The 12,616-nt window shown below is 33.9% G+C and overlaps 2 protein-coding genes across 2 annotated transcripts; one reads left to right on the top strand and one right to left on the bottom strand.

Moving 5' to 3' along the window:
- On the top strand, positions 1-658 carry LOC133321651 (uncharacterized). The gene is made up of 2 exons (XM_061530734.1): positions 1-15; positions 83-658. Exons 1-2 carry the CDS (start codon positions 1-3, stop codon positions 656-658), a joined length of 591 nt encoding a protein of 196 aa, XP_061386718.1.
- Positions 659-7,863: 7,205 nt separating this feature from the next.
- LOC133321650 (uncharacterized) lies at positions 7,864-8,664 on the bottom strand. The gene is made up of 2 exons (XM_061530733.1): positions 8,650-8,664; positions 7,864-8,574 (listed from the first exon to the last, which is right to left on the bottom strand). The coding sequence occupies exons 1-2, from the start codon at positions 8,662-8,664 to the stop codon at positions 7,864-7,866; spliced, it is 726 nt and encodes a 241-aa protein (XP_061386717.1).
- Between the last annotated feature and the right edge of the window lie 3,952 nt (positions 8,665-12,616).

The raw sequence follows: 12,616 nt of genomic DNA, 5'->3' as shown, positions 1-12,616 counted from the left end.
ATGCGTTCATTGATTGTAAGTATTCTATAAAGATGATATCTTTAAAATATACACTAAATTGTCATTTCGTATTTTTTTATAGATTTTGAGTTTGGCTGCCTTAGTTTTAGCTGCACCCGAAGGCTATCACTATCCCAAAGTACAGGAGGAGACAACAAATGAAGTGCAAGACAATGCAAAAACTCAATGGAAACAGGAGCCAATTGTAAACAAACGTTTTTACACTTACTCTGCACCCGAAGACGATGAACCTGAAGTCATCTATAGAGATATTGTCCTAGGAGCACCACGTAAAAGTTACAATGTTGTCTTCATTAAAGCACCAGTGGCTAAACAACAAAAGGCTAAAATCCGCATCATTCCTGCCGCCAATGAAGACAAAACATACATTTATCTTTTGGCTAAGAAAACCGATGCTCCAGTACTTGAAAGCCATGTTGAAGAACCTGTTACTACCACAGCCAAACCTGAAGTATTCTTCATTAAATACAGAACAAATAAAGAAGCTGAACATGTGCAACATCATATCCAGGCTAAATATGATAACTTAGGTGGTAATACTCAAGTCTCCAATGAAGGAGTCTCCCGAGTAACTTCAGTTATTGGCAGTTTGGATGAATCACCCAAAAATACATATTTGCCTCCAGTTAAGCATTGAATGTTATATGATGACGACCGCCGCTGTTTGTTTACGTTTTGTTATCAATATTACGTTTTTGTTTCGAAATAAAATTTTAAATGATATAATTGGAAATATTCTTCACTTTATTGCCTTTAAAACTCAGTCTCTAGGCACTGATTTGGGTGACATTGACCATCAATTGAATATTATATGATTTGGGAATATGCCGACAACTTTTATATACCTTCTCTAATTATATGTTAATAATACTTCTCGGAGTTCTTCAGAAGTCATGTCGATGACAAAATGATAAAAAAGATAAATTAAGAACTTTTGGTGCATTTTTAAGTTTAGTGTAAAAAAATTAATTAGTTCGGTGAGTTTATTATGAGTAAAACAAAAGTTCAATTGTGATATTACCGCTTTAAGGAAGGCTGAGAAGATGCGAATAGCCATGCTCGTCCTGGTCGCCGAAAAACTCAAAACTGATGAAAACATTAAAATAGCAATGAACAGGATTCTGATAATCTCCAAATAACTATATAAGAGGTAGGGACGCACTATGTCGTGAGTTCATATTAACAGCGGACAAAAATATCAACTGGATGAAATTTTGTACAAGTGCTTATTAATGGTCTAAAGAGCAAGATCGAACCAAGATCTGGTAATATAAAATACTGAACAAAATCCTTATTTGGCTCGGCTTCTGATATCAACAACGGCCAGAATTGGCCAACAGGAGAGGTGTCGTGTTCCACCAGGTCAACACTAGGCCACACACATCTACAGTGACTTACCAGAAACTTCGGGACCTTGGTTGGGAAGTTTTAATGCATCCGCCGGACTAGACACCAAACGATTGTATTATTTTTATTAAATTTCAAAATTTCTTTAATATGTATCCTAACAAACGTCGCCTTTTCAAAGGAACATTGACTTGAAATTGAACGAACTTAAATATGTCATCTTTATCTATATGTAAACCGACTAAGATCAATCCATACATATGCCAATCTTCAAACCTATGCTATTCTGCAACCTCATTCCGACAGATTTAGTGTCATTTGTGTACAATGGGACAAAACCTTATGTAAAACGATTTAAAGTAAACTTGACACATGCTATTCTCAAGTCGGTCGAAAATATATATCAGAGATCCAGGCAATCTCCACCAATTTTTACAAAACGAAATAACGTCATTCTACTCTCAATTTGAAATGGTGTATAAAATTTCGTTTCAATCGGAAATCGGACGAAACTTTATATGGGATCTATATCTAAATCTGAACAGATTTTCTCACATATTTCAATGTTCTTCAGTATGGTTCGTCCTTGGCCCACATAAGTGAGCTGTGCCAAATTTCAGTTCATTCGAATCATAAATGCGACCTGTACATTTTTTAAATCAAAAGAAAGACGGACGGACATGCATAAATCGACTCAAAGGTGATTCCGTGCATATTTTCAAAAGAAACCATATGCCTATCTCGTTTCCCTTTGCTATCTACAAACATATGCACAAAGACATAATACCCTGTACCACAATGAGGTGAAGAGTATAAAAAATCGAATGATTTGGATAGATAAAAATGTATCATGGTTCGTCTGAAATGGTTACCATAAATATATTTCATTATGCGAAACACGTTAACAACAGCTACTTGAGGGAGCTAGACCGGATCGCTAAATTTTTCAACCAAATTTTCACAAATAAACCGGATTTTTACCGGTTTTAATCAACCGATATATGTATATGCATATCATTTCTAATCACATGGAATAAATTGTGAACTTCGTATGAAAATTTCAGTTTCAGTAAAGAAATGACTTGAAAACCTTGTCAGCGTATAAATGAGGGGGCTATTGTTCTTCAATCAGACATACAAAAACCAGTAAGTATAATATAGGGAGCTATATCTAAATATAGACCGATTTCAACGAGACTTGCCACACATTATTATAGACTCAATATGGAATAATATTCCAAATATTGTCTTAATCGTTTACAGCTCCTCTTACATAAAATCGGACGAACATATATAGGAGCTATATCTAAATCAGAACCAATTTCAACGGAATATATGGAAGTTGTATCTAAATCTAAACCGATTTTCCCCAATTTCAATAGGGCTAATCCTTGGGACAAATAAATGATGCATGCCAAAATTTCATGCAATTCGGATAATAAATGCGACTACATGCATAAGTCCAGGACTCTGGGTTTTCCTCCGCTGAATGTTAAAGTTCAGTTGCAGTTGTATGTAATCTCAACACGTTGACGGACAGTAGAAACAAGTGAAATTCGAAAACATGACACTAGGCTTCTACTTGTACGCTGGTAAATGCACATTTGTACTGCTACAGCCCTCATGTCACATAGTGAACTTGAACTAGACGCAACTGTCCGTCAACGTGTTAGTATATATAGAGCTTAGTGTTAAGTGAGTGAGTGACTGACAGATCATCGCTCAGTCGAAACGGCGAAAGCTAGAAGCTTGAAATTTTGAGTGTGGGTTGTTGTTGGTGTATAAGCGTGATATAAGGCTGGGTTTTTGGAAATTCGAACTAGAAGGGTACGACATGAACTAAAATGTATTAAATATGGCACCCTTTGTATTAGGCGAACGGGAAGAGCTAGAATTCTGAAATTTGGAATGTGGGTCACTGATGGAATGTTAGAAAGGTGTACAAAAGGGTTTTTGGAAATTCGACCTAAAAGTGTACGAAAAGTACAAAACTTTACTAAATTTAGTTCAAATTGTATATATGGGAAATTACAAAATTCTTTTAAAATTCCAATAAAAAAATTTTGAAAATTTTTTTTGCGAGCACTTTCATGATTTTTGGTACATAGGCTAAGAAAAATATGCTGATTCGAAATCTGAAATCTGATTCGGATGCTGCGCACAAAAGTTATAGCGAGTTTAAATCTTATATTTCAAATATGAATTAAATTAATTCCTATTTGTTGTAATTCGCGAATTTCTTCACAAAAGGATAAACACATTTGTTTTCTTTGCATACCTGTCAAATCACAATGAAATACGGTTAAATTGTCGCGAAAAACAAATAGAAGCATGAAGATATCGGAAAATAAAATAAATTAAATCGAAATGTTTTTTGAATTTTCGATTTTTTTTTAGAATGGTTAAGGGAATACGGTTTTGCCTTAATCTTCTAAGATATGCGACGCTGCTTTTCTTTAAATTCTTTTAGATGATTGTTAAATATCGGTATATTCTTTTGATAACAGTTACAATACAATTATCAATGTTTAAAAGCATGCAATTCGCGTATTAGTAGAAATCACTTGATGCGCATGCGGTTTTCGTATAAACCGAATCAATGTCTTTCAATAACACTGTGCGACACGAAAATTTTTCAGGCGTTCTAATGTACCAATTCTGTTTAGTTGGAGTCCCTGGATCACGAAAATACCTTTGGTTTTTCTGGGTCACTTCGAAAATTAATTTTATAACGGTAAATATAGAGAAAACCGTGGTTTCATGGATTTTCCATTTGAAACTTGAATAACTTATTTACTTTATAACGGATTTATATTATTCTTTTTTTCTTTAGAAGAGTACAATTTCTCCTTTCAAACAAGATATATATTTGGTAAATCGGTTGAGTATTGGCTGAGTTACAGCAGTTGAATTGTGAAAAAATACGCATAAAATGACAAAATTTATTTTTCTTCGAACTGTACGATGAAATTATGATATGAAGCCATATAAGTTTTATTATATTACGGGGAAGAAAATTAAATTAGCTTTCGAAAATGATAAAAATCAAAAAAATCGGTTCGAAAATGGATGATTTATACACATTTTTGTATTGATTCTAGGCATATTCTCTAAAGGAACTATGGGTCTATCTCGTTTCCTTTGCCTGTTGCAAACATAACGGTTCCTAACAGGAGACGATACAGACCCATGTTTCCTTTAGAGAATATGCATAGAATCAATACAAAAATGTGTATAAGTCATCCATTTTTTAACCGATTTTTTTGATTTTTATCATTTTCGAAAGCTAATTTAATTTTCTTCCCCGTAATATAATAAAACTTATATGGCTTCATATCATAATTTCATCGTACAGTTCGAAGAAAAATAAATTTTGTCATTTTATGCGTATTTTTTCACAATTCAACTGCTGTAACTCAGCCAATACTCAACCGATTTACCAAATATATATCTTGTTTGAAAGGAGAAATTGTACTCTTCTAAAGAAAAAAAGAATAATATAAATCCGTTATAAAGTAAATAAGTTATTCAAGTTTCAAATGGAAAATCCACGAAACCACGTTTTTCTCTATATTTACCGTTATAAAATTAATTTTCGAAGTGACCCAGAAAAACCAAAGGTATTTTCGTGATCCAGGGACTCCAACTAAACAGAATTGGTATATTAGAACCCCTGAAAAAATATTTTTTCTTATTTTGTAGCACAGTGTAATTATGAACTTTTCGATATTTAATTTAGCGGTCAAAGTGTGCCGCTCGATGCACCTTACTATGCAAAAACCCTAAAAATGGCTAAAAATCACGCAATGTGTACACGATTTTTATGCGCATCCGATTTTAGTAATCTCCTATGAAAATACACAAAAGTACACCTATTTAAAAAGGATCGGTTAAGAACCGCGGATGTGCCTCCACACTCGATTTTGGATAAAATACGCATATTATTCGCGTATCGATATATTTTTGACCTATTTTCACACAGATTCGCGAATATGATAACACACGTAAAAAAACTAAAATCACGCGGGGTTCCACGGAATTTGAATGGACTTTCTTAATTTTAGACTCAAAAAATATGTTTTTTATAAAAATTTACGCATCAAATTTTCGTCGTTGAAACCCAATTGCAAAGAAGCTACGGTGAGCACATTCATGAGATATACACTAAACGAAGCAAAATCACGAGTTCTACAATCCTATAATTAGTTTAGTCCATTATCTGGATGCGCATCCTAATTATAAGAAAAATTCAAAAAACACCGAAAATCCGGCTTCAAAATGTCAGCATCCTTTTTGGGTGGATGCAATGATTATATCGAAAAATTATACATTATAATCGTATTGTCCATGGGGTATTCTGCAACTTAGTCACTGATCACAAGTGCGTGCGTTGTGTAGTTTAGCCACAAATCAGGAACGAACACAAAAAAACTCGATGGCTTCAACACATTTTCATCCATTTTTTTACATTACCACCATCACAGCTTCCACTAAACTTATTATTTATTACCAATATTTTAAGATTTTGACAAGAATACTTCATTTTATAGAAATGAATTTAAATTATATGCAATATGTTCATATTTCGCGAGTTATAACCTTGCAAACCTCAGCTTCAAGGAATTTAAAAGATTTTTGTAATTTCCCATATTTTGAACATATATCGTTAGAATCTTGAAAATGTATATGAAATACAGGTTGGGAAGTGGTTTTGATGTATGGAAATTGTTTTAGAAATTCGTAGTTATTTGAATGAAAAGTACAAATTATTACTAAATTTGGTACAAGTTTAATTTAGTTGAATAGATATAGCTGAAATGATGAAATTGGGAGTTAAAATGACTGTTGAAGTGAAGGATTGAGGTGGTTTAGGAAATTCGTACTTGTGGGTACGAATAGTACTTAGTGGTACTAAATATAGTACAGTTCGGATTTTTGGTGAACGGGTAGAACTGAAATCTGAAATTTGATATTAAAATTACTGTTGAGGATTGGGCTATAGATTCAGCTATGGAAAATTATGTGTACTAAAAGTACTAAATGGCACTAGATTTGGTACAATTTCGTATTGGGTGAACGGAGAGCTAGAAACCTAAATAATGGTTGCTGTTGGAGTATAGAATTGAGATATGGAAGTATAGTACCTATGTGTACTAAATGGTACTATATTTCGTATAACTTGATTATTTATGAACGGATAGAGCTGGACTCCAGAATTTGGAATTTAAATTACTTTTGGAGTGTAGGATTGCTAAATGGAGGTAGTTTTGAAAATTCGTAATTATGTGTACTAAATGGTCTAAATTTAGTAAAATGTACATTTGAGTAAACGAATAGTGATGGAAAATTTATATTCGGAATTAAAATAACTTTTAGAGTACAGTATTGAGGTTATGTTGGAAATTCGAATAAGTACGAAAGGTACTACATAGTATTAAATATGGTACAATTGGATCTATGTGAACGGATAGCGCGGACATTTATGATTAGATTTACTGTTTGAGTTAGAATAGAGGATGTTTTGGAAAATCGTACTTACGTCTAAGAAATTTAAAAAATAGTACTAAATTTGGTACAATTTGGATGTTGGTGAACGGGTAGGGCTGGAATCCTTAAATGTGGACATAAAATTGTTTTGGGGTGGATGATGGAAATTCGTTTTTATGGGTACGAAAAAAAAGTAACAAATGGTACAAAGATTGGTACTATTTTGATTTGGTTGAACGAATAGAGATGGAAATTTAGAATTATAATTTATATTGGGGTATAGGATTCATGTATTTTTGGAAATTCGTACTTATGAGCACGAATACGGTACAGTCTGGTGAATGGATAGAGCTGAAAAGTAAAAATTTGGAATAAAAATTTCTGTTGACGTTTCGATTAAAGTAGTCATGGAAATTCGTACTTATGGGTGCAAAAGTTTTAAATTTTACTTAAGAAAGAGATTTCGGAAATTAATGCTTATATGTATGAAGAGTACTAATTGTAATAAACTTACAATTATATTACAACAAATTCTACAGTATTCAAGATTTCAATATAAAATATTATTTATTTGTCTTGTATTCTATTTCCGCTTACGAAGTAGCGGGCATTTCGCTAGTATTATAATATATAATAATTATTATACCGTTTTCCAACCAAATCTTCACATATTTAAGTTGTCATTTTAGTACTTTACTCGATTTTTCATATGCCCATATAAATACAGTCCATAAATCTTCCCAAATCTTTCATTTTTAACTAAAATAGCTCCGTAGGAAATAGAAGAAGTCGCAGAATTATGGATCTTACATCGTATTTAGATATACACAATACATTAAAACCATAAATGTGTGTTTTTTTACTATATATATATATATTATCAATGATTAACAAGAAAAAGAAAGAGCTATAAAAATAAAAAACAACTATCAAAAGTCTATTACACATCAGTTCAAATGACCGAAGGTCATACTACTTTCTAAATAAAAATCACTCATCTCTTCACACTTAATGTTTCTTCACAGGTGGTAAATAGGCATTACCAGCATTGTCAGCTGACTCAACAACATCAGAGTACTCGGGACCAGTGCTTTCGCCAAAGGAGGCATCAGCAGTTCCAGCTTCTTGTTGCAAGGCATCCAAGCTACCAATTACCGATGAGACGGGGGATACACCTTCATTCGAGATAACAGTGTTGCCACCCAAATGATCATATTCAGCTTGAATGCTGCGCTGGGCATGTTCGGCTTCTTCATTGGTCTTGTATTTAATGAAGAATACCTCGGGTTTGGTGGTGGTTGTGGCAGGTTCTTCAACATAGGTTTCCAATTGAGGAGCATCGGTTTTCTTGGCCAAGACATAGATGACAGTCTTATCTTCGTTAACGGCAGGAATGACACGGATTTTGGTCTTTTGTTTCTTATCAGTGGCCGATTTAATGAAGACAACGTTGAAGTTCTTGCGAGGGGTGCCAACGACAATATCTCTATGCTGGACTTCGACTTCTTCCTCTTCAGGAGCAGAGTGGATGAAGAAGCGTTTGGTAACCAGAGGTTGTTGATGTTGCTGACCATAGGCCGATGTTTCAGGTGCTGTTGGTGGTAAGTAGTGGCCGCTAGGCTGGCTAGGTGCTGTAGGTGGCAAATAGTGTCCAGCAGGATTGCTGGGATAATTGTAACCTTGAGGGGCTGCCGAGCAAAGGGCAACAACGCACAATACCTAATAAGATAAAAATTAAGTGGTTAGTTAAATCCGTTTTCTTTCAGTTTGCATAATTGCTTATAAAATATTTACCATAAGACCACGCATGATTCTGCTTAATTTTTTTTGAGTTGGGTGAAGAGGATTAGCTGTGATGTTCGATGAACTGTTCGATTTGGAGTATGTCAAAGTTGATAAGTTGTTCACTATTTATAGGTGCTCCAGAAATCTTATTAAATGATCATTTACTTGACGCAGTACCTGTCTACAATTCGAGTTAAACGCCTGTCGTTCGGTGTCAGCGTAAAGAAGAGTAAATACCGACGCCGCTGTCATCTCCCTGGCATGCTGGCTGTTGTTTTTGTTGCTGGAATTAAAGCGCTGTTTACAATTTACCATTGTTGTTAACAAACCACCAATATGTAGTATTCAATTAGCTTCGTCGCTCTTGGGGATCTTTGAGATTTTTTATTTCAATTTACTGGCATTATCTTGAAGTAATTTGCCCCCATCTCTCACTGTCTTAATTCATAGCAGCGAGACCTTCAAGTGTAACACATTTTTCTTTTCTAAACCGACATATTTGAATGACCAAATGCAGCTAATTTTGTTTTGAATACCAACATTTAAAATTTGGTATGTACACATGTAATTATTCAGTTATTCATCGTACGGTATTGAAGGCAGTAACAGCAGCATATTTTCTATTTGAAGATGGCAGAGAAACAGCAGGAGTCCACAAAATGAACTGAAATGCAATTCACTGAAAATTTTCATCACACCAATGTGTTTGAATAGCATATAATATCGTTTATCGGAACTAATAATATCCGGTGAATGTGTTCGAATCGAGCTATTTCAATGCATTGGGATTGAGATTACAGGTTCTGTTACATATTTGTAATTTAGTATGTGCAGTCATTTGATAGATCATGAGATAAACACATCGTTGGAGTAGATCGATTCAAAAAATCAAACTACAAACGAAATTTTTTATATATAATATTATTCAAATATTTCATTTTTTGTATTTTTAAATAAATGTATAAAAAGAGAACAACAATTTGGGAAGATAAACGCTACTACTACATCCTTAATAAAGCATTTTAAGATAAAATGGAAAAAATAAGTAAATAATAAAACGCGTTTGAAAAGAAAAATTGATAGCTTTGCGATTTTTCTGAATAAATCACTAAAATTGTGTGGAAATTACTAAAATGCATTGCTAGTGTAAAAATGTTGAAACAGGCATTAAGGGGACCTCCCAGATTCTCGATTTTAAATGTTCAAGATTTTTAATGGAGTTATAAATGAATACCAATGCCTCTTAAGGTTTATGGCTTTGCAAATATGTGCTCTTCCGCAGTCACTTACACGACTTTCAGAGGCAAAATCAAACTTAAATCTTAAATAAATCGAAAACAATTACTTTTTTCCAATTCTCTCATAATACTTTTTTTTAACTTTTGAGATAAAAGCCACAAAAGAGCGGTCACTCACGCGACTTCAAATATACATGACTTTAGACATCACTGTTAATAATGGGAAAACTCTGCAAATTGTGTGAATATTTTGAACTTTTTATATTCTTTACATGTATAAGAAATATCAAGCATTATTTTTGCGCTTTCAAAATTTGGCATATCCTTCATTTGGGAAGGATTTTTCTCGGTCACTAACGCGACATTTTTGATTTTGCTTTTTTTTTAAGTCATTAAATTAGTATTTATCCAAAGTTCAAGAAGAAAAAATGACAAATGTGGTCTTTCTTTGTATTTTTTGCCTTTACTTTACGTATTTAAGCACAATTAAAGAAGCAAATTCTTCGATTTTGCTTTAAAGATTTAAAATAAGAGGAAAATAATTTACAAAATTTTGTTGTGTTTGTTTTGTTGGTGTTTTTTGTGATTAAAGAAAAGTCTTTATTTTTCATGTCGGGCATGATAACTCCTCACTGGAACATCGGAATCCGAAAATGTATGAACTAGGATTATTGACTTCGCACAAAAATTAAAAAATGGCAAAACTTTGACATAATTGTTTTAGAAAATCGCTTATTTTTGACCACGAACATAGTTAAAAACCAGTAAGGAAAGTAGTAAAGTCGGACTGGGCCGACTATATGATACCCTTCACCACTATATGTATATATGTATCCTAACAATTTCATGTCATGTCAACCTATGCTACAATCAGATTTAAGGAAATCGATTTATAGCAAACATGATACACGCGATTCAGTATGCCGCACTGTTAAAAATATAATCTCAATCAGACACCCGTTCGAACTAGATATGGTACGTTTTGCAAAATTTCGTGTCAATCGGACAAACATTAGGAGTTTGGTGCACCATTTACCTAAATTGGGCGAAAATATATATAGTAGCTATATCTAAATCCGAACCGATTTTCTCGAATCTTAACACATACCATTCTAGAACTAATTTACTACGCCATACCAAATTTCGTGAAAATCGAAAGATAAATAGGGGCTTTGGTACTCCATTTAGATTAAATTGAACGAAAATATATATGAGAGCTATATCTAAATCTGACCCGATTTTCTCTAAACTTTACACACACATCATTCTAGGCTTCAATTTCGTGCAAATCGAGATATATATATGAACTTTGGTGCACCATTTACATATAATCTGGCAAAACTATATATGGGAGCTATATCTAACTCTGACCCGATTTTCACGAAACTTGGCACACGTCATTCTGGACCTAATTCAGTACTCTATGCCAAATTTCGTGCAAATCGAGAGATATATAGGGACTTCGGTGCACCATTTATTCTGGACCTAATTCAGTACTCTATGCCAAATTTCGTGCAAATCGAGAGATATATAGGGACTTCGGTGCATATATCGGACGAAAATATATATGGGAGCTATATCTAAATCTGAACCGATTTTCACCAATTTATAATTTATAATTTAAAGTGGAGAGATTTGCTACCTAATAAGAACTCGACGTACTAAATTACAGTCAATTCGGTCGAATAATACGATCAGAACCCCCAAAATACCGTTATATGGCGACTACCAGAAAAACTGGACCTATATTTATAATTTTAGTGGAGTAATTTGGTAACCAATAATAACCCAATGTACAAAGTTTCAGAGAATTCAGTTATAAAACGAGCCCAAGAACCCCAAACTACCGAAAATTTCGGGTTCCCTTATATGGGGGCTATCCGAAAAAATGGACCTATATTTATAATTTTTAGTAGGGAGATTTGCTACCCAATAAGAACTCAATGTACCAAATTTCAGCGAATTCGGTCGAAATCTGCGATCAAAACCCCCAAAATACCGCAAAAATTGGGGGCAACACTGGGACCCATATTTATAATTTTTAGTGGAGAGATTTGCTACCCAATAAGAACTCAAAGTACCAAATTTTAGCGAATTCAGTCAAACAACACGCTCAAGAACCTCAAAATACCGAAAATAGGGGGGTACCCTTATATGGGAGCTATGCCTAAACGTGGACCGATTTTCTCCAATTTCAATAGGGTTCGTCCTTGGGCCAATTAAGTGACCTGTGGCAAATTTCATCCAAATCGGATCATAAATGCGACCTGCATTTTGTTAACAAATGCGGACGGACAGGCGTAAATCGACTCAGAAAGTGATTCTATGCATATTCTCAAAAGGAACTATGGGTCTCTCTCGATTATTTTTGCCTGTTACAAACATGTGCACAAAGACATAATACCCAGTACCACAGTGTGGTGGAGGGTATAACCAGTAAATAAAGCTCAGAAGTCGGACGGGGCCGACTATATGATACCCTTAGCCACTATAGGTCAATACAAGAGACGCTCATATGTACAATATCCTTTTGATAGAATAGACATAGAATCTTTGAACTATCAAAACTTCGCACACCAATCTGTGCTTAATTCAATACTCTGTGCACAATTTATATAAAATTGGGGGAAAGTATACATGGCAACTATATCTAAATCTGAACCGATTACAATAAAACTTCGCGTACATCAATCTAGTCCTAATTCAGTACTCTGTGCAACATGTTGTCTAAATCGGAC

This window comes from Musca vetustissima, unplaced genomic scaffold (genome assembly GCF_032173495.1).
Source record: "Musca vetustissima isolate MV318-11 ecotype Yass unplaced genomic scaffold, APGP_CSIRO_Mvet_v1 utg71941, whole genome shotgun sequence".
Taxonomy (NCBI): domain Eukaryota; kingdom Metazoa; phylum Arthropoda; class Insecta; order Diptera; family Muscidae; genus Musca; species Musca vetustissima.
Note: the sequence above shows the minus strand (reverse complement) of the source record. Positions and strands in the feature narration are given on the sequence as shown.